The 23765-nt window shown below is 31.0% G+C and overlaps 2 protein-coding genes and 1 long non-coding RNA gene across 7 annotated transcripts in view; 1 reads left to right on the top strand and 2 right to left on the bottom strand.

Annotated features, from left to right (window-relative positions):
- Nucleotides 1-290: 290 nt before the first annotated feature.
- LOC105129527 (uncharacterized) overlaps nucleotides 291-23765 on the bottom strand; it is a 41925-nt gene continuing 18450 nt past the window's right edge. The window contains exons 1-2 of one of the 4 annotated variants that reach the window (XM_011031629.1): nucleotides 1171-1309; nucleotides 291-885 (exon numbers count right to left, since the gene is read on the bottom strand). In XM_011031629.1, coding sequence (XP_011029931.1) covers nucleotides 504-885; nucleotides 1171-1220 — 432 coding nt within the window. In that variant the 5' untranslated portion in view covers nucleotides 1221-1309 and the 3' untranslated portion in view covers nucleotides 291-503. Of the gene's footprint in view, nucleotides 924-1170; nucleotides 1310-23765 lie in introns of those variants that run through there. The other 3 variants (XM_011031630.1, XM_011031627.1, XM_011031628.1) reach the window with 3 other exon arrangements.
- On the top strand, nucleotides 7288-21824 carry LOC105129529 (uncharacterized). The gene is made up of 3 exons (XR_843090.1): nucleotides 7288-7321; nucleotides 16374-16377; nucleotides 21759-21824. It is a non-coding gene; the product is annotated as an uncharacterized LOC105129529 (long non-coding RNA).
- LOC105129528 (uncharacterized) lies at nucleotides 7845-9672 on the bottom strand. 2 transcript variants are annotated; one of them, XM_011031632.1, is made up of 3 exons: nucleotides 9301-9672; nucleotides 8418-8939; nucleotides 7845-8387 (listed from the first exon to the last, which is right to left on the bottom strand). In XM_011031632.1, the coding sequence occupies exons 1-3, from the start codon at nucleotides 9545-9547 to the stop codon at nucleotides 8323-8325; spliced, it is 834 nt and encodes a 277-aa protein (XP_011029934.1). In that variant the 5' UTR covers nucleotides 9548-9672; the 3' UTR covers nucleotides 7845-8322. The 2 variants fall into 2 exon arrangements, with proteins under 2 accessions (XP_011029934.1, XP_011029933.1); XM_011031631.1 differs by having other exon boundaries at nucleotides 7856-8939.

Genomic DNA, 23765 nt, shown 5'->3' with positions numbered 1-23765 from the left:
AAGTAATAATATTTATTCTTAGCATTCTCGGTAATAACATTTATTCTTACCCATCATCAACTATAAATAATAATATTTTCAAGGCGGAAGAATAAAATAAAAACTAAATCTATGGTTCTAGGATCTATAAGAAATTGAGATAAAAAATGATATTTGAATAGAAAAGAACTTGTACTCGAAGTTATAAGCATAAACAATTTGATATAAAAATATTTATGATTTTTTAAATTCAAATAATTATTTAGCGAAACTGATGAAACCTTTTGAGAAGAAAATAAAAATAAAAATGAAAAGAAAACTAAACTTCTCTTCAAACTCTTAATTATTTTCCAGCATGACTTCGATGGAATAAAACAACGAGGTGTAGTACGGTAGAGTGGTGATAACTAGTTTTCTAAATAGACTTCTTATATATCACAGATTTATCAAGTATACTTTTATTAAATAATAGAAAGCTACCCCTCAAGATAGATCAATAGGATTATTTTAACACTGATATTTATTTAACCAGGGTACACTGCCTGGGCCGATGACACAGCTCCATAGAGGTCTTTTTCTGTAAAGAAATGTTCATTTCCTTTCTTGGAAGGACTTTTGTCTGTAAACTTAAAAGCATCATCAGCAGCGGTAACTGCGCTGCTCAAATCGGTACAAGCTGACCGGATGGCAATCCTCAGGCTGGCAAATTCCTCGTCCTTCATAGCTAGCTCGTGCTCAAGACGTCGCATTTCCTCGTCCTTCATAGCTAGCTCGTGCTCAAGACGTCGTATGTCCTCGTCCTTTGATCGTATCTGGTACTCAAAGCCATTTACTTCTCTTTCACCTACAGGTTTTTGATCCTTGAGGGAGTTTCTTTCTGCTGAAACTTCATTGTGATCTTCAGCAACCGGGAAGGAGCTATCCGCATAATTATTTGTGACCACCTATTTAGAAACAAAGTGGAAAATATGTATAATTTCGAGAGGGATATCTTACTGCACCTATGTATAATTTTGTAGCATTAATTCTGGTCTTATACATGTTAAATTAATAAGAAAAAAAAAGTGATTATTACCAACAGAGCATTGTGTCACTCTGAAAAATCATTCAGGACTCAAATATTAGCGTTATATGCGCAGAGTACATCTTGCAAGCTAGCAATCAAATATGCTAAGAAGAAAGTTGATAGTTACCTTTATTTTTCCTAGCTTCTTCATTATCCATCGAATCATCTTCTTCATCAATAATCTTTAAATGCAAATATTAAACCTACCTTATGGACTTCAATCCTCAAAGATTCTAAACGAAACCTACAAGTCTGTGCTTCACAAATATGAGCAATGCTCCTCTTATACATGCCTGTGATGACCAAGTCAAATGCCATCAAAGTCAACTGTTTACCAACATACACAATTCTAATTAAAAAATCTTCCTTTTCATTTCAATTTGAACAGTGTCACAACTCAAGATTTCAATTTATTGCGTGAAGTTAATGGAATAATTTCATATCACTCAAGTAAAAGACTTTTGATTATATTGTTTTTAATTGTTATAATTTAATTAGATAGAATGAAGTTGTGAGATTAAAACTTGTAATCATTTAATTATTGATTTCTTTCAATAAAGATTTTCGATCTATAATTCGCTTAGATTTCTATAATATTCAAAGCATATTGAAGTTAGGAGGGGCAACCACTCGTCAGTACCTCCAAGTTGCCAATTAACTTCTCCAGTGGCAATTAAAAAATGGGAAAGGCCAAAGTGCTCTCGACTACTTCCGAGTTGCCGAGCAACTTCTGGGATGGCAATCAAACAAAAGAAATGACAGAAATGCTCTCATATTCATGAGTTAGGTAAGCACCGGCCCATTCAGGACAAGAATGGTATTCTCAATGGATCAGTCCTATTTCTAGACAGTAAAAGTTTTGCAAAATGAACTTCTTTTGATGATAGATGGCGATCTATTAATTAAGAAAAAAGATTTTCTTCTTTTCTTTTTATTTTTATTTTTTAGGGGCGATTCAAGAAAGAATTTTTTATTTGGGGACGCGAGAGTGGGCTTAATCATTGCTCCAAAGAAGGACAAGGATGGAGAGCGAGTCACCCAAGAGAAAATACATAATCTGGCAGCGTATGCTTTCTTCTTGTGTAAAATACGATAGATGAGAAAACAAATGAGTATATATGTTTAATTTATAATCAAGAAGTTTATAAAATTACAGTAAATTTGCAATCATAATAAAAAATTAGTATGTTTACAGAACAGATTATGGGATTAGTAAAAAATTAAGAAAAAGGGAGAGATTTCTTAATCCACCGCTTCTGTCAAATTTCTGAAACCTTGGTGTTTGGTGCATTGCCATATTGGAGGCCTTCGCAATGAGAAGGATCTTCTGTTTGGTAATGTGATCAGGAGGCTTTTTTTGTTTAGCTAAAAAATCATTTGACCCTTTTGAATCTTGACAAGGCAGTGCAAGGGCTACGAAAGTGCAGGAAAAATCAAGTTATTAAAATCACCTTCTCATCTAAAATTGAGTAAAAATAAAAAAAAATGATAAAATTAGATCAATATCATGTAAAATTAGGTAAAATCATAATTTTATTACCGATTTTACGATTTTACAATAATCCCAAATTCCGAATTCTCATCTCTCTCGGTGCATGCCTTGTGTTTACTTACTAATGCATGAGTTTCATATGTAATTGTATTTATGGACTTTTTCTTTAATCAATAATATTGCACGGGTAAAGAAAACATAATATTACTTGAATCCTTAATAACAAATAAAAAGTTGTTTATTATGAGATAAAACTTTTAAAAATTTTATTTTATAAGAATATTTGTATAGACAAAAGTGACAAATTATACTCTAAAGTTTAATCCTTTACATGTTTATACTTAAATATCATAGTTTTTTAAACAAGTATATAATATTATATATGATTTATTTAAAAAAAATCTCATAACTTATTTAAGATATAATCTAACAAAAATTAAGATTTTAAAATTTAAAAAAAAAAAGATTCGACTTTGAATTATTTGATTTTTATTCATTTTAGTTCATACAAAATCTATAATTTTTTATTGATTAACTTGTTAAAATTCATATTATGTAACAAATAAAATCTAAATCTTACAAAAGTATAACAATAACAAAAAGAAAGCATAAAAGAATCTAAAATTAATTTATTTTTTAATTTCGTTTATTTCTACCGATTTTGGCACTGTTTTGATTTGCTTCGGTTTTGATTAGGATTCACAAGGTGCAAACTATAAATAAATGATTAAAACCAACAAAATATAGCTTGATACACTTTACATTAATGATTCATTTTCTTTTACCTAGCACATTAATATCTTTTTCAAGAATACAATACAAATAAAAATATATTAATGCATTAAAAATATAAAAAAAATATTATTTTACATTAATTATTCTTAGAATCCTATTGATTTTATTTTATATAAAGAAAATTAAACCATAAAATAATCAGTCCACCTAGAAAAGTAATTTCTGATTAGTTTGCTCCCATATAAAACCTTCATCCGATGCCTTAGCTCCAACGAGGTCTTTTTTTTTATACATGTAAGCAGTACCCTTCTCCGGAGGATCATTTCTCACTCTAAATTTAAAAGCAATGTCAAGAGTGGTAGCTGCGTTCACCATATCGGTACAAGCAGATTGCATTGTATTCCTCAGCCTGCCATATTCCTCCTCTCTTCGATCTTGTTGGCTTTTAAGACGTTGCATTTCTTCATCTTTCATGGCTAGCTCATACTTAAGCAGTCGTATTTTCTCGTCTTTTGATTGCATGTGGTACTCAAACCGCTTTATTACCTTTTCACCGACGGATTGTTGATCCGTAATGGAGATTTTTATTCCTAGCTCGCCCTCGAGGCGCTCTACTTCTTCATCTTTGCCATCATCTTTTTCCTTCTTACCATGAGACACTTGGTAATTAAGGAATTGTTGTGTTCCTTGAACTTCGAAAGCTCTGGCCTTTTTTCTCAAGGTCAGCTATTTTCCTATTAGCTTCAGATAACTGGTCCTTGAGGGAATTCCTTTCCGCTAAAACTTGATCGAGCCCTTCATAAAAGAAATCAGGCATTCTTCGTTGTTCAATTTCAACAAACTGCAAGAAGGATCGATATCCGCATCGTTATTTGTTGTGTAGTATGGCTAACTCTGTCATCATACGTGGAACCCTTATATGGAAAACAACTCTAGGAAACATCAAAGAAACTTGATGCATTCTTGATTACCTTGTTATATATCCCTCAACTTCCGAAACTTAACTCTAATCAATTGAATTATCTTCATTGAATCTTCTATCAAACTCAAAGGGCTGGGTGCAACACAATTTTGTGCACCTGAGATTCAAGTATAAATATATGATTTTATTAAATATATAAATGGGTATAACTTCTATGTAATAGGTTGTTTTAAAGGAATATGACAATCCTCTAATTTTTTTTTTGAATTTGATATATAGTTACTTGATTTATTTAAGTAATCAAGTCAAGATTTATACTTTGCAAGAACGTGAATTTAGACGTGTATTGCAAAGCAAGATGTTGTGATTTGATGCTTTGAAGAGTACCTTGATATATCTTTAAAGTGTTGTTGAAAAACTCTTATGGAGCGTTTTAACTTGATCTAACAAAGTTTTGTTCTTTATAGACTTCAAGCGTAGATAAAGGAGGCTTGATAACTCTTTGAGAGAGAACTTCCTTGCTTGAGGAGAGAGAAAAAGCTTTTTTGCTTGCATAACTTGTCTTGAGGGAAATTTGCATATTTTGAAATCCTTTTTCTCTAGGTTGAGACCTTTTATTTATAGAAATATGTAAAGGCTCTCATGTCATTTTTCAATGTCACATGTTATAATTTTATTGGTTGATATTTATTAACGGGATCTTGTATTTATAAAAAGATATATATTGGGATCTTGTATTTATAACAAGATATCTTGAATATCTCATATGAAGTGTTAAATTTTTATTGGCTAACAAATATATGAAGACTTATTTATTTTTCATGTCATTTATTTCAATTTTATTTTATCCTTTCTTTTAAAAAATAAAATAATACATGGTAAAATTTAATTGGTAAAAAAATTATGATGACAAACTTATTGATCTTGATCTTTAAAAGTTCTGCAAAATTAAAGACAACTGCAAAATCTCAAGAAAGAAAAAAAAAAAAGAACGAAATCATCTATTGCCAAGAGGTTGGGTGTTTCAAGCAAGGGTATCGATCGGACGTCTAAGAATCACTTGAATGTAACTAGCTAGTTTCAGCAGATCTCAGACGGTCAGGTGCACTACAACGAAATATGAAGAAAACAAACGAAAACCTTAGTTCTTTTCTGAGAAAAGGATTCCTGATATTAATGTATTTGTTGATGTAATTATATAAAACTCTACCACCTATACATAAAACTCCAGAGGTGGAATGCTGTTATGTAACAGGAATTTTTAATACATTTTCCGAAAGAGTATCAAGCTGTTTTAAAATCAATGTAAACCATGTTAAAATTTTTGAAGAAAATAAATCTTTGATGACCAAGTAATTACAAGTTTAAATTTTATTATATTTATTTATATGATAAAAATTAAGTACAATGTAAAGTAAATTTATGCAATTTTTAAATTTAAAATTTTTTTATAAATATATTATAAATTATATTATAAAATTTCATCTAAATAACTTAAATTATTAGATTAAAGTGGCTGTTTGATACAAGTATCAATCATGCAGGGAAAGGGAGGAGAATTCTCATGCTTATGGAGGTTAAATATGTTGAGAATATGTCTAGTCTCAGGGCGAGAGTGGGATAAAGTTCGATTAATAGGATCAAGCTCGGGACTTTCAAAGTGTTGAACCAAACTGAATATAATTTTTTTTATTCATGTGGATGTCTAGTTTATATATATCACAACTAATCTTATAGTTCATTAAACATTCTACAAATCCAGTAGATATTTAATACATCACAGGGAAGACAAATATTTTTAAACCCTCTTCACTATTAGAACAAGACCCTCCGTGCCCAAATTGAATATAATTATAGATCTTGCAGGTCAGACATATATAAGTTAACCTTGGAGGGGCAACGACAGCTGCTGTCCTCTCCTGGATCCTGAGGCCAACGCCACCTTATTTGATGCGCTTCCGAATTATATAAAAACTATAATTTCAAATCTGTTTATGTTTCTTTAAAAATAAGAAACTATAAATATCAGTATTACTTTAGGATCTGTAGTACATGATTTTCCACACCCAAAAAACAAAGTGTCAAGACTTTTCCATGGAATTTGTAACATCTGTTAGCTTAATTCTAAAAGTTCGCAAGAAGAAAAATGAAAGTTCCTTTAATTGACTTGTATTGTTAAGAAATAAATTCATCAAAATTCATGTATTCGCCACTCTTTCTATTGTATAGTCCTTTTTCTAATGTTATTTAGCATTTGAAATTAAATAATTGAGTATGTAATTATAAATAAAGAATACGATAAATAAGACCACATAATCACTAAAATATATAGTGACGTGAAAATAACATTGTTCTTAAAAGAAATTAAATTCTAAAATTACTTAAGTTTTTTTTTTTAGTAAAGTGAGTATTTGAGATTTGGTTATTCACATCATTTTCTTAAAATTTTATCTTTGCTTCTCTTTTTTGTTTTCTACTTCGTTTGAATTTGTCAATGTATCTAAAAACATTGAATTTGAGATTATTTTTTTGATGAAACGATCGATAAGATTTACCAAAGTAAATTGAATGGAAAACTCCGAAAGAATAAAGGATTGAACATGCCAAGATATCATCAACTCTCTAACTCTATCTCGACCTTGCTTAGCACAGGAATAAACACTTGAGCTCGTTCGCCTCTCTACTAGGATGAATGAAAGCAAGCTGTTGCAGGTACATGGTAGGCACGGCAATAAAAGTAAAAGGCTGCTGCAATTTTCTAGCTTAATCTTTACATTAACATGCATTAAAGAGGATTCATTTTCTCTTACTTGGCACATTAATGCCTTTTTCTAAGAATACAATATAAACAAAAATAATTCTTTCACATTATATATCCTTAGTATCCTATTAATTTTATATGAAAATATTTAAAACATAAAATATTCAGTTTACCTTGACAAGAAATCTCTGATTATTTTGCTCACTTCTGACCAGATAGCTCCTAAGAGATCTTTTTCTTGTCAATAAATTTTCAATACCTTTCTTCGGAGGACTGTGTTTGTAGATTTAAAAGCATCCGCGTTGCCCAGATCGGTACAGGCAGACTGAACGGCAATCCTCAGCCTCGCAAATTCCTTCTCTTTAAGTTCTAGTTGGCTCTTATGATGTCGCATTTCCTCGTCCTTCAAAGCTAGCTCGTCCTCAAAATGTCTTATTTCCTTGTCTTTTGATCTATCTGGTACTCAAAGCCATTTACTTCCTTTTCATCTACAGATTGAGGTTTCCAAAATTGTGTTGATTTTTTAGGATTTTCAAGCTTCTAAAATTGATTAACTATAAGAAAAATTAAAAACAGGGATCTGAAAAAAAATTAAAAACTAGGATCTGAAACCTAAGTTGATGTGAGATAAAATAAAAACAAAGAAAAAAAAAGAAGTCAAGAATTAAAAAGAAAGAATAAAAGCCAGGAAGAAGAGAGAATTAGAGGAGGAATAATCTATTATTTTTATCAAATAATCTCAAACTATCTCACAAAAAAAAAATAACATAATTCTAAAACGTCCATCTATTACATTCGGTTTCCCAACCAAAAAATATCATGCCATCCTTCCTCGTCCCCCTGTAATATGCTGCGCGAGGATATAAAATATCATTGACAGAAGAGTCAGAGAGTCTATACTAGTGATTACCAGAGGCTGCTTTGATGTGTGTGTCCGCCATCAACTGGGTTTTATGGCTAATTGGTTGCTCCTTCAATAACCAGCTTGCAATTTTGGCACATCAACTATAATGTTTGTCGGGTTTGCAATGCCATTAACGAGAAACTTTGGCATAGAAAAAAAAATCAACAGCAATTGGAAACGATAAGTGTTGGAAATAAGAAAATATAATGGCATGTGCCTTGGTGCATTGCCGCACGGGGTAATATAATCTGAAGCTAGTAACATGGTATGTGCCCTAGACTCTCATCTGGGAAATGAAACACAGCATCAGAAAAGTCTATTATTTATCATGAAAATATTGTTAATTTATATGTTTTTGACATCTCATCTACAATTTCGTTCGCTCCAACAAGATCCTCGTATCCTGAGTATTTCCCAAATCCTCTATCACGTACTCTTGCCCTTGCTCCAACAAGTAAGATCCTCATCTCCAAACTTTTTTCAGAAATCCTCGCTCTCCTCCTGTTGCCCTTGCTCCAGCAAGATCCTCATCTCCAAACTTTTTCCGAAATCCTCGTGTTGCCCTTGCTCCAACAAGATCCTCTTCTCCGAACTTTTTCGGAAATCCTCGTTCATCTACTGTCGACCTTGCTCCAACAAGATCCTCTTCTCCCAACTTTTTCCGTAATCCACGCTTTGCCCTTTGTGTTGCTCTTGCTCCAACAAGATCCTCTTCTCCCAGCTTTTTCGTTGCCCTTTGTGTTGCCCTTGCTCCAACAAGATCCTCTTCTCCCAACTTTTTCCGTAATCCTCGTCTTGCCCTTTGTGTTGCCCTTGCTCCAACAAGATCCTCTTCTCCCAACTTTTTCCGTAATCCTCGTCTTGCCCTTTGTGTTGCCCTTGCTCCAACAAGATCCTCTTCCCCCAACTTTTTCCGTAATCCTCGTCTTGCCCTTTGTGTTGCCCTTGCTCCAACAAGATCCTCTTCTCCCAACTTTTTCCGTAATCCTCGTCTTGCCCTTTGTGTTGCCCTTGCTCCAACAAGATCCTCTTCTCCAAACTTTTTTCCAACTCCTCTCTGTGCAGAACCAAGGGTGTCATCTGAACAAAATTGTTAACATTTTTTGGCAACAAAAAAAACTTGTCAAAAAAGTCAGAAGTATCTATGCTAATGATGACTGAAAGATACTAGTAAAATGACCACCTGTTTATGTTCTTCTATAACCCTGTGCTTTTAACACATCAACTGTAATATATTGTGTTAAACATGAGTCCATGACAGGCTTGCAATGCTATTAATGAGAAAATTTTGACAGACTAAAAATTAAATGGAAATTTTCATGGGGTAAATAACATTGCCTCAAGAAAGTTACTTGCTCTATGCCTTATCTCTAATCTAGCAAATCAAAGATACAACACCGGAAGATTTTTTATTTAAATTGCAAATTTTTTCACATCTTACCTTGAGATAGAGGTGCTTCAACCGGATCGGCTCCAAACTTACTTTCAGTGGAAGCTGGAGAAAGCGACTTTCTCATTTCAGATATATAACCGCTTTCAAGATTTGGAAACACATCCCCTAAACCAGCAGAGTCAATGATCTTCTTAAGCCTCTGAATTTCCTGGTCTTGTATGGTTAGCTGGGTCCTGAGACGCTGGATTTCCTCATCTCTAAAAGCTATCTGCCACTCATGGTCACTCATTTCCATCTCGTGTTACCTACAGATATATAGCCAGTCCTAGCCTCCTAGGTAACTCCTTTCTGCTCAAAGTACCTGATTGTTACTTCTGCTACCAACCTCCTCAGCAGACAAGAAAAAAAAATAAAGAAAAAGAACACCTGCTTTTTTAAGCAATAGGGAAATGTCCCGTCTTGGATTTCTTTATAGCCTTGTCCTGGTTACAGCATCTTTCATGAAAGATGCTATTTTAAAGAGATAAATTAGTACAATAATATTTTAAATAGTATAAATATATTTTTTAATCAAAAAAATTATTTGAAAAGTTAATTTTATTAAAAAATAAATAAATAAATATTTTGTTTTTTTAATGATTTTAATTTTTTTTTCACATTGCTAGATTTAACTGATTTATTTTGTTGTTGATTCTATTTTTTTAATTTTGACTCTTTTGAGATATATATAAAAATAGCTCCTGTGAAAAAAAAAAAAAGAAGGTATTTTAGTATTTTGTTTAGCTCTTTTTTTGTAATATAAAAAACAAGCAAATAAAAGTAAAAATATTAGTTTTTTTATTTTTAACTATCCATTTAGTTTCTTTATTGAAGATGCTCTTAGTGGTGTTGTCTATTTTATTTTAGCATAAAAATTTTTAAGAAAAAATAAATAGTTTTTTAAAATAAAATATAATAATATTCAAGTAATTAGATCATGAATGATATTAATTTAATAATATTATTAAAAAATAATTGACAATAACAAAAAATAATAATTCAATTCAAAAGATAAATGTTTTTAATATTATAGAAATATATATTTACAATATTTCTAAAACATCTCAATGATTTTATTTGTCAACAAAGTAAAAATTAAATGAGAATAAAATAATTGCATAGAAAGAAAAATAAAAATAACACAAAATAATCTTAATGATTAGTACTACACATGAAAACAATCATGAGGGTTAAAATTACAAGAAAAAAATCTAAAATAAAAAATACAATTTAAAAAATTCAAAAGGCAACAACAAATTTTAAATATGAGAGTTAAATTAAAAATAAAAAAAACATTAACAAACAAATAAAAAAATAAAAAAATACATTATAAACTTAGATTGAAGGGTAAAACTATAAAAGATAAAACTTTCATAAAATATTCAAGAAAAAAATAAAAAATCATAAGAATGTGCATCAAATCTTAGATATCAAAACATGATAAAAAAATATATAAAAAATTCTTCAGCATGTTTTTACCTTGAAAAACTCTTAGAAGTAAATCAAAAAACTTATGCATTCATCTAATTAAACAAATTAATAATCATTGTGTAAAGCAATGAAAAAAATCAATAATAATAAAATAAAATTAAGAAAACAGTGTAAAATAAAAGTTAAAATATCTAACATCACAATATAGATATATCTAACATCACAATATAGATAATTTACCTTATTATGTTTGATGAATTCCTCTGTTAAAATAAATTTGTAGTAGAAGAACATATAAAATTTGAGATAGAAACCAATACACATATAAAATTTATTGAATAATAATTTAAAAAATGCAAGGTCGCACACATTAAAAATCTTATAAAAAAATAATATTTGTTTTTAAAAAACAAATTTAATCTATATAATATTAAAAAAATCACAGATAAATCATACATATCTCTTCAAAAATTAAACACACCTGATATTATTTAAAAATAATCACAGTATAATTAAAATATAAATCCAGAATTTATTTGAAAAAAATACATAAAAGCAATGTAGAATTATAGTTTGTTTTGTAAAACATAAAGGCATAGCTTTTTTCTCATTGAATCAAAAGTTATATATACAGTAGAGATAACGCTGTAGAGTTTCAATCAAATACAACAATTATAATTCTATACTATAACAATGTTGTAACTTATATAAGTCCTATTCTTCAGGTAATTAGTTAGTGTTTGTTTTAGACTTTGACACTTACTTGTATGCCCCCTCAAGAAGGGATTTTATCAATAAATTAGCTAGTTGATCATTTGAAGAGACATAGAACACTAGTAGAGCACTGGATTGAACACTTTGTTGAATGAAGTGAAAATAAATAGTAACGTGTTTCATTCTTGAGTGAAATACAGGATTAGAACTCAATTGAATGTCAATAATATTATCACAATAAATAACTAGAGTATGACTTACTAAAAGGTGTAGTTCGCATAGTAAATAGCATACCTAACTGATTTTAGTTGCTATATCTACAACTGCTCTATATTCAGCTTCAGTGGATGAGCATGCTATGATGTGCTGCTTTGTAGAGGATAAGGAGATGGGATTCCGACCAAGATAGATTACATAGGTGCTGTTGGAGGATAAATCTTCCTTGTCCCCCCCAGTCTGCATCAAAAAAAGCATGGACTGAATAAAGAGAATGATGATGGAGAAGCAGATAGCGCCAAGTAAATAGCAAAGGAGGCATTTCACCAATTTCCAATAGACATTGGTAGGCTAATGCATGAATTAAAAGAGTTTGTTTACAGTGAAACAAACATCAGGCTAAGTGAAAGAGAGGTATCGAAGGTTGCTTAATGTTACATGGTGTATGTAAGATCAACCAAAGGAGTACCCATGTCTAAGATCAATTTACAAATAGGAGGTAGTAGAGTAGAGATAGGTTTTGCAAAAGTCAAATTGGTTCAGTGGAAAAGATCCATAATGTACCATTGCTAAGAGGGAAGCATACCACCAGTAGAATGAGGTTGGACTTCAACCCTAGAAAATATGTCAGAGGACTCAAGTGTTTTAAGAAGAATCGAGTTGTTAAATAATGAATGAATTTATTAACTGTATTTTCATTATCCCTTGTAACAATGATGACATCCACATAAACCAGCAAATAAATAAGGTGAGAGTTCTAATAGAAGATGAAAAGATATGTATCGACCAGGAAGTTAGAAAAACCTAAAGTATACAAAAAATTGCATAGTTTATGAAACCACACACAAGGTGCATTTTTCAAGCCATATATGGCTTTTTTAAGTTTACAGAAAAACTTAAGTCTGTCCAGATCATGAAATCCTGGGGGTTAGGCCATGTAGACATCTTCATCCAAAATGCCTTGAAGAAATGCATTCTTAATGTCTAGTTGATGAAGTTTTCCATCATTTGCTGATAGCAATACTGAGAACCAGATAGACTGTTATAGGTTTCACCATAGGACTGAATGTCTCATTATAGACCAGACCAGGGCACTAATGAAACCCTTTGGCCATGAGTGTGACTTTGTAACAAGCCATTATAACATATGAGTTGTGTTTGATCTTAAAAATTCATTTACAAACAGCCAAGTTAGAAGTATGAACAAGTGCATAACAGAGCACTAGACTCTTTATACATGGCAAATCGCTAATTTATGTTGAAAGACTATTGTCCCCTAAATCCAACAATTGTAATTTTCTAGTTGATTGTTATAACCTAATTTTTTAATAAATAATAAATTTTAAAATTTGAGGATGAGATTATTAAATTTAAGAGCCAATTAATTAATAATTAATGAACTACTAAGTTTGGAAATTTAATTAAATTTTGAATTTATTTAATTAATAGAATCAGAGGTTTAATTGAAGAATTAATATATTTGTAACTTAATTAAACTTTGAATTTCTTTTGAACCACGTCAAGTAAATTTATTTATTTTTTGTTATAACCTATTTTTATATTAGTTTTTTTTTTTATCATTTTCATATAATAGTTTATGAGTTTATTTTTTTTTAAGTTATAGAAATTTGTTGTACGATCTATACTTGTTAGCATTTGTTTGAGATATTTTAAAAAATTATATTTGTTTGTCATTTGATGAAATTAAATTTGATTTTGTAACTTGAGTTATTTATAATAAAATAAATAATGAGTTATTTAATGGGCATGTGTGTTTTTAATTTTATTGTGAAGTTGAAGATTTAGATAAATTTAGAGGAATTTGAATTTTTTGAAGAAAATTGATAATCATTAAAGAATACTGTTAAAATAAATTGAATAATTTCAAATTCAACCAACGATAGCTAATTAAGTAGATATTGATAATTTGTTTATTTAACATTATTAATGTATGTTTATTCTTAGATATATTGAGTTTTACCCGAAGAGTTGCGTAAGATGGATTATTGTAATGAAATTAAGAGTTTTATTAATTATAAATTATTTAATTCAAGAATTATTAATAAAGGTAATATTAGATATTTATCTAAAAAATTATAAATATAAAAATTTTATCGATCTAAATATTATTATGATATATCTTTTTTAAAAAGATTTCATGAAAAAAATACTTGTGTTGATTTGCATAAAAAAAAAAACATATGTTCTTTACGAGATTATAGTAGAAAAGATGGTTGAATAAATTTTTAATTCTAATAATATACATGGAGCTAAAGATGATAATAATAATTGTTGTAGGAATATAATTATAGATATAAAGGAAATGAATCGGGATTATATAAGTGAATTTTCAATTATAAATGAAGAATCAAATACAAATACAAATAGATTTTTTAAACTTTTGAAAGATTATAACGAGCCATTATGGGATAGTCATAAAAATTACAATAAATTATCAATTGTTTTATAAGTTTTTATCATCAAGTTAAATAAAAGATTAATATAATTATTGAATCAATAATAAGTATTTTATTTTAAGAGAATGAATAAAAAAAACTTTTATATTATTAAATCTGTTAAGATTAATAGCAATGCTGTTCAAATGCCACAACTGCTTGCTTTAAAGACTTTCCTTTTCATTTTAAATCCCAAGAGATCAAGTGGACATGTGCAATTATTAGGAAGTCACATGCTTTAAGCGGTAGATACATATGTATATTTATTTAAATTGCAGGAAATAATATTACTCTTATTCACCTGATAAATAATTGTTAGGGAAATTAATTAATCTGATTAAACTCTAATACCCCAGAGATTAAGTGGACACGTGCAACAGAGTCATCGGTCCAAAAAGACGTCTCTAATTGATGTTTAAAAAATTCTATTTTCCTGCCTCCCGAAAGTTGACTAACCGATGCTGTTAGGTGATTTCAAACTATTAGTATTAGGTGTTAATAATTGATGTTTAAAATATTGAAGGCAGTGGTTGGGAGAAATGTTTTATTGGTGTGCATCGGTGTATCCTGCAAGATATATTTTTAAAATTGATGGATTTGAAAAGTCATTATGTCAAGTATTAATCAATTCTAAATAAGTTGCGATATTTTAATAACCAGAAATCTTCCATTTAATTCGATACCTATTCCTTTCTCTCTGACTTACCAAACTCCATCCTTAATGATTCCTTAAATATGGTTTTGATATGTATAGTATAAGAGGAATGCTGATTTCGTTGATTGTCCCCCAAATCCCACAATTGTAACTTTCTAGCTGATTGTTTTAACCTAATTTTTTAATAAATAATAAATTTAAAAATTTGAGGATGAGATTATTAAATTTAAGAGCCAATTGACTAATAATTAATGAACTAATAAGTTTGGAAGTTTAATTAAATTTTGGATTTATTTAATTAATAGAATCTGAGGTTTAATTGAAGAATTAATATGTTTGTAACTTAATTAAACTTTGATTTAATTAATTAAATAAATTAGGGATTTAATTGAAGAAATTGTAAAGCTAATTAAAGGTAAAATTGCAGAAAATTATAATTCATAGACCAAATTGAATATTTCAGAAACCTAAGACTGTTGTGTAAATAGCATTTAATTGAGGATTCAATTGAAATTTATCCAAGGGCACAATTAAAAGAAATGTTTTATTATTAGGGATCCAATTGTCAGATTTCCAGAAGCAGGGGTCAAAGTGAAAATTCCATTTCTGCCGAAACGGCACTGTTGCTGGGGAACAGTCGTGCCTTCTTCAGTCCGATTCAACAGGGAAGCTGGAAAATCGGCAGCAAAACCGACCCTATCGTGACCACATCCTCTGCCCACAATCCCGTTCGTGGAGGGATAACAATCCTGCAAAGGCAGGACTGGTTTAAGGGCAAGCTCGCTCGCATTATAAAAAGGCAGAGTAGAGCGGGGACGAAGGGAAAAAGAAAGACCCGAGCATCAAAACAGAGCAAAAACAGGGGGCAGAACCGAAAAAAACACAGAGAAAGACTGGAAAAAAAAAAAAAGGAAGGCAGAACCAGCAAAAGGAGGAAGAAAATAGAGAAAAAAGCAGGGGAATCGGGGGAAAACGAGAGCAAAACAGAGCATAAAAACAATACACAGAGGGAAGGAGAGAATAAGAAAGTAGCATATACAGAGATGAGAATTGTACTTGCAATTGCCTTAGTTCATGCAGAAAATGAGCAACCCAGAATCATTCAAAAAATTTAGAGAAAGCCGGCATACCCATTACTTTCTCTACTCGTTCATCTCAAGAGCTGAGAAATCAAAAGAGGAGAGGACTGTGGGCACAGCGGGGAGAGAAAAGAAAGCAGTCGAATGATAGTAGCAGCCACCAAATTTTTTTCATTGTATTTCATTTAATTACATAAAATAAAAACTATACATGTAAAAATAGGATAAATTAAAATAAATTTATTGATTTATTCATTGATGTCAAAGTCAGGAATAAAGATACAAATATAAATTTATTTTATTTTATCATTTTTTATTTTTATTTAGTTACATAAAAAATATGTATTCGTAAAAAAAATAAATTTATTTGATTTATTTATTCACTGACACTAGAGTTAGGAATAAAAATACTAATTTAAATTTATTTTATTTTTATGTGAGGTATAAAAATTATTTTATTTTATTTTTTTATTCACTAATATCAACACTAGAAATAAAAAAATTTATTTTAAATTTATTTTATTTTTATAGCTACGTAACGCTAGAGTTACAAATATCCATAGTTAAAAAATTCATCGATACTAAAGTCAGGAATATTATATGCAAAAACTATCATAGTACAAACCAACAAGACATTAACAATTTATAACAAAATTAACAATATAATATGTCTTAGACATGATGCTTAGTGGGTGATATTTTTTTTTTTTGAATAACCAGTCTCGTATTATAAAATATTTGTTAATTAGTTAGAATTTCTAATAATTATAATACTAAATAGTAACTATTTAAATAATATATTTTTTTATTAAAAATAAAATATTAAAAATCTATTTTTTAAAATTATTTTAAGATTGATATGAAATATGAACTGTTCGGACATGTGTTAGAGTTGACACAAGGCTCCCTCCCGAACTCGATCAAAATAAGGAGAGACGAATATGTTTTGTAAATCTCTCACTGGAGCATCTTCAAGTGAAGGTGGCTGAAGCTCAAAGATAAACTTGGTGGCATTGTACAATTAGTCTAAAAAATAGTTATATCTTTTAATTTAGTCAATTAATCTAGATTAAATTTTAAGAGATTTGATAAGCCTAGTTTCATTAATTTCCATAACCAGCTAAAGTTGGAGATACCTTCAAATTAGACTTGAAATGTGTTATTTTATTATTTTTCATTATTATTCTATTTATTTTTTGACTTTTGGCATAATTTCAGATCTTATTTTTTTATTTTTTATTTTTGAAGATTCTAATTTTTCTTTCTAAGTAAATGCGAGGTCAAACCTATTAAAGTGTTGTGTTCTGAGAAGACCATATAGAAAATAAATTCAATAATAATAATAATAATAAAGAGCTTTGGTTATTGACACCATTTTCTTAAAATTTTATCTTTTTTATCCTTTGTTTATCTTATTTCTTTTTCTTTTTTTTACTCAGGTTTGAATTTATCAACATATCTAAACCATTAGATCTAAGAATTTTTTTTTATAAAATCATTGATAAGATTTACTGTAATAAATTGAATGAAAAACTCCGATAGTGTTAAGGATTGAACAAGCCAAGATATCAACTCTCTAACTCTATCTTGACCTTACTTAGCACAGAAATCAACAATTGAGCTTGATTGCCTCTCTACTAAGATGAATGAAAGCAACCTGTCGCAGGTTGTAGAAAATCAAGCAATGGTTACTGAATTCAAGAATGAAGATACTGATCCACTCATTAATACAATAACAGAAACTGCAAAAGATCACACCAAACAATCCTATAAACATTAGGACTCTGATCCATCTAGGATTGAAGCAGCAACAACTTATCCTCCGTGAATGCAGCAGTAGATAAAAACTATAAGACAGTGAATAATGCAACAGAAGATAAATGGCTATATATATATATATATATATATATACAAAATAAATAATTAAGAAAGAAGTGTAATTCTCAAATACACAATTGATTCTTATTATTTCTTTATGGTATCAGAGCCTCAAAAGACTAACATCTAAATGTCTTCCTCAAATTCTCCTGCAACTCCACCTTACTCTTTTGTCATCTTCATGCCTTCTGTCACTACTCTTAAACTCAACTATGACAACTTCCTTCTTTGGAAAGCACAACTTATACCATATTTCAGAGGCTAATATCTCTTTAGTTATATAGATGGTAGCATTCCCAAACCACATAAACTCATCTCTTTACTCACCGTGAAAATTCTGTTGTCTCTGAACGTCTATACTCAGCCTACTTACAATGGGTTCATCAAGATAATTTTATTCTTAGCACTCTCATGACTTCTCTGTCATAGCTAATACTTGCTTAAGTTGTCACTTATACATCTCCTAAGGCTTTATGGAATGCATTGGATGATGTCTTCTCGTCTGGATCTCGTGTGTGTATTCTATAAATTCACACACAACTTGAAATTGCAACGAAAAGAATCAAGACAGCCACTGATTACTTCCATAACATCAAAAGACTCACTTATGAATTGGCCATTGCTGGACAACCACTAAATCATGATGATACTATAACATATATTCTTGCAAGACTCAACCATGAATATGACAGCTTTGTAGCCGCTATATTAGCACGTATTGGTGACATTACCCTTGAGAAAATTTATTCTTTATTATTGACTTCTAAAGCACGCCTACCACGGCACCAACTCACCCATGTCATTCAGCGACCTTCTATCAATATTGCTAATCAACAATACAATCTTTCAAGGCACGGTGGTTTTCGTGATAGGAGACGTGTTAATCGTCGTGGTTATAATTCCAGTAATAAGAATCATGATCAACTATCTGTTGTTTGCTAAATATGTGGCAATATCAAACACTCTGCTAAAACATACTATTTTTGTTTTGATTTATCTTACCAGGAAGCACCTCCTATACCAATAAAACACGATTTGGTTGCTATGGATGGCATGCACATAAAAGAGCCACACATCATTTTATCGATGATGCTGACATTTTGACTCTTTAGAAATCCAACTATGCTAGTGCAAACAGTGTACAAGTTGGAAATGGTTGAGGTTTGCAAATCTTAAAAACTAGGACCTCTAAAATTTCCACTCTCTCTTCTACCTTTGTTCTTAATAACATTCTTCTTGTTCTTGAAATACATAAAAATTTACTGCTAGTTCTGTGTTGACAATAAAATGTATTTTGAGTTTCATTTATATTATTTTCTTGTGAAGGATTACTTAGGGAATGTCTTTCATCAAGGCTATCTTCATGATGGACTCTATAAACTCACCAATAATTCTAGTCTTCCTATCAGTGGCATCATGGACTTTGCCATGCATCTACTCCAGTGGTCAATCAAGTGTTATTCCTCTTTTCTTTTCTCATAGAGAAAAGTAAAACACATAATGTGTGCCCTGAATGTTAAATGTCAAAAAGCCATAGTTTGCCTTTTAAAACTTTTACTTCCATTTCGTTGCACCCTTTAGATTTAATTTTCACCAATGTGTGGGGACCTGCATCAGCGCCTTCCACAACCGGTGCTAAATATCATGTTAGCTTTCTTGATGATTATTCTAAGTTTTTTTGGTTATTGGATGTTGATGGATTTACAAAATCAAAAGAAAGGTGGATGGAGTTATTAAGCGATATAAGGCTGGCTTAGTAGCTAAAGGATTTCATTAGCAAGAGGGGGTTGATTTCTCTAAAACATCCAACCCAGTCATCAAACAGGCCACCATTCGGTTAGTCATCTCTACTACAGTAACACATAAGTGGCCTATTAAATAGTTGGATGTGCAAAATGCTTCCTTACATGGTGACTTGTATGAAAATGTGTTTATGATTCAACCACAAAGCTATGTTCATCCTCAGTATCCCAACCATATATGCAAACATCACAAATCCCTTTATGGTTTACACCAAGTTCCCTGTTCTTAGTTCTCCAAACTTTTAACCAAACTTTTGTCCCTGAGTTCAATGAAAGTAAGGTAGATACATCTCTTTTCATGCTTTAAAAATTTAATTATGTGGTCTATATTCTTATCTATATTGATGATCTGTTAATTATTGGCTCAAGTGTATCCATCATCAATAATATCATTCATTCGCTATAAACCACCTTTGTTGTCAAAGATTTAGGCAGTCTTGCTTATTTTCTTAGTGTGGAAGCACTTTGGTGCACAGATGGTATTTACTTAACTCAATGTAATATATTGTTGACTTGTTTAAAAGAATTAAGATGGAGAATGTTAAGCCTTGCGCTAATCCAATGGCCTCTCACCATTGACTTACTTCTAATAGTGGTACTCCATTTGAAGACATCAACCTTCACTACAATATAATAAGTAGTATATAGTATTTGGCTTTCACGAGACTTGATTTAATGTTTCTTGTTCATAAAGTTAGCAAATTTATGCACAATCCTCTAAACACTCAATGGCTGGCTATCAAGTGTATCCTCCACTATCTTAAGTACTCCATCTCAATAGGTTTTTCATCACCAAAATTGTTAATTTCATTTGCAAACATTCTCTAATTCTGATTGGGTTGCCGACAAAATGATCGCAGATCAATTGGTGCTTACTGTATTTACATGGGTTCCAACTTAATTTCTTGGAGTTGTAAACAACAACCTATAGTAGCACCTAACAGCACAGAAGCTGAGTACAAAGCAATTGCTAATGCTGCAGCAGAACTCATTTGGTTTAAATCCATACCCCATGAACTTGGTCTACCCCTGCAATATAGTCCAACTTTGTGGTGTGATAATATTAGTGCAACTTACTTGATGTCCAATCTAAAATTTCATCCACCAAACACATTGAGATTGATGTTCATTTCGTTCATGACCAAGTTTACAACAAAGAACTCGTGGTTCAATTTATCTCCAGCAAAGAACAGTTAGTCGATGCATTTACCAAGCCTTTGCTACCAGTTAAATCCAGACAAGTTCAATGCAATTTGAATGTTTGTGACCTATCCTCCAAATTGAGGAGGTGTGTAGAAGATCAAGTAATCGTTACTAAATTCAAGGGTAAAGATATTGATTCACCCATGAATGCAGTAATAAGAACCGTAGAAGATCTCACTAAACTATCCTATAAAAATTTGGACTCTAATCCACTTGTGATTGAAGCAGTAGCAACTTATCCTCCGTGAATATAGCAGTAAATAAAAACTACAAGATAGTGAATGCAGCAGCAGATAACGAGCTGAAAGATATGATCTCATGAATTCAAAATCTACAGTTGTTGCCAGCCACGTCAATATCAGGATATATAGAGAATAAATAATTAAAAAGGAAGTGTAATTCTCAAATACGCAATTAGTTCTTATTATTTCTTTGCAGGTACATGATAGACACAACATTGAAATTAAAAAGCTGTCATAATTTTCTAGTTTTTTTTTTATTCATATTGATATTTGACCTTACCTCAACTGATTTTATATATTTTGAAATTAATAATTATATAAGTTTTTAATGGGTTTAAAGTTTGGAAGACTTGAACCAGTAATATTAAAACAAACATAAAACATAAAACCTGATCAATATATCTTTCAGTTGTTTACATTAACATGTATTAAAGAGGATTCACTTTCTTTTATCTAGCATATTAATGTTTTTTTCTAAGAATATAATATAAAAAATATAAAAAATAATTCTTTCACATTATATATCTTTAGTATCCTATTAATTTTATATGAAAATACATAAAACATAAAATATTCAGTCTATTTTAACAAGAAATCTCTAATTATTTTGCTCACCTTTGACCTGATAGCTCAGCTCCTAAATTTTTTGTGAATAAATTTTCAATACCTTTCTTTGGAGGACTATTGTTTGTCGATTTAAAAGCATCATCAACAGTGGTAACTGCATTGCCCAGATCAGTATAAACAGACTGAATGACAATCTTTAGCCTTGCAAATTCCTTCTCTCTAAGATCTAATTGACTCTTAAGATGTCGCAGTTCCTCGTCCTTCAAAGCTAGCTCGTGCTCAAGACGTCGTATTTCCTCATCCTTTGATCATTTCTGGTTTTCGAAGCCCTTTACTTCTTCTTGACCTACAGAATATTGATCCTTAAAGGAATTTCTTTTCTTTAAAATTTTGTTATGACCTTCATAAGAAACATAAGAAATACTTCATTGTTCAAGTTCAAGAACCTGGAAAGAGGATATCTGTTAGAGCTCTGGGTATGGGAATGCGCCAATAAAAGCACACTACCTATAATTCAACAACAATGGGCAGCGGTAGCCTTGTATAGGTAGAGATGAGTTTGATAGGCAGTATATGATGATCTGTGCGAGTCTTTAAACTTGGGACTTGGCATGAACGTAGGGGTTTAGATAATGAACCGTCTAAGTCAGCGGCTGACGCTATGAAAGCTAGCATTCTGGACTGCCAGGTAGACAGCAAGAACATGGGAGCATAATTGGGGTGCTCTCAAAGCTGCTGAGATCATGGGATCATGGGGAAAAAATGCCCTACTATGTCCTGAAAAATAGGGTATCATAGGTGAGCCTTGCAGCTCACATGTTTTATCTATAAATAGGCTGTCAAAGCCTTTACCTTGGAGCATACGATTTATGTGTCCAGCACACACTCTTATTGTGTAATCCTTTGTTGACGAGATAAATAAAGGTTGAGAGATATTCTTATAAAGTTCAGTGTGCTTATTTGTGTTTATTCTTTGTTTACGACGAGGCAAATGTGGGAACCTCTTTGGGTGAGCGAAACACATAGTTTCAGGAAACACAAGCAGAAAGGCTAAGTCTAGTTGGGACTAGACTGCTACATTGGATTGAATTTCATTGTGAAAAATTTAACTCCATGACAATTGGTATTAGAGCATGGTTGATTCTAACATGCAACAGAAGTCATGAAAGCTATTTAAGAATGACTGATATGTCTTGAGACTTTGATAAGGTCAGATGAAAAAAGTGAAGAATGTTCTATTATTAATCGCTTGAGGGAAGCTATGGAAAGCGATGAAAGAGCTGAGAGCTTGTACATTTCTCTTGCGACAACAAACACTTTTATTGGGGTAAGTACTTCTAAACTTAAAGTGTCTGAACCAAAGTGTTTTGGTGGGGTAAGGAGTTCCAAAGAACTTAAGAATTTTTTATGGCACATGGAGCAATACTTTAGCATCATGAAGATCGGCGTAGCTAAACAAATAGATCTTACTGTGATATATCTTATGGGTAATGCAAAACTTTGGTAGAGGATGAGAACCAAAGATGACTTAAGTGCTGGACGTCTAAAGATTGAGACATGGGATCATCTTAAGTAGGAGTTGAAGGAGTGGTTCCTTCCGAACAACACATCTTGGATTGCGCAGGAGGAATTGAAAAGGCTCAATCATGAAAGGTCAGTTCATGAGTATGTTAAATATTTCAATTCTTTGATTTTCGACATCGAGAATATGTTCGAGAAGGATAGATTGTTCAACTTCATGTCTGGATTGCAAACTTAGATGCAAGCAGAACTAAGACAACAAAACATAAAGGATTTGTCCTCCCCTATTGTTGTTGCAGACAATTTGGTTGATTTCAAATCAACTACTACAAAGGCTTATACATCAACCTCCTTTAAGTCTAAAGGAAGAAACAAGGAGGCTAAGTTTATAGGTGCATATGATAAGAGTACAAAACCAAACTTGCTTCATTTATGATGGTCCTTACTTTGCGAGGGAATATCCAAAGAGGAAGAAGTTGAATGTTATTCTGGTTGGGGATAGCGATAAGGATGAGGGGGTAGTTACATACGTCAATCCTATACATGTGATAAACTGCTTGGTAGCTGAATTAGGGAATACAGCTGCCGAAACCCGCCCTATTGATTAAGACTTAGCGAGGATTGATACACTACAAAAGGGGAAGTCAGGGACTACGTACAATCTAATATATATAAAGATTAAGATAAATGGCAAAGACATGAATGCTATG

The sequence above is a fragment of the Populus euphratica genome, unplaced genomic scaffold, assembly GCF_000495115.2.
Source record: "Populus euphratica unplaced genomic scaffold, PopEup_1.0 scaffold16.1, whole genome shotgun sequence".
NCBI classification, from domain to species: domain Eukaryota; kingdom Viridiplantae; phylum Streptophyta; class Magnoliopsida; order Malpighiales; family Salicaceae; genus Populus; species Populus euphratica.
This window is presented reverse-complemented; position numbering and strand designations above follow the sequence as displayed.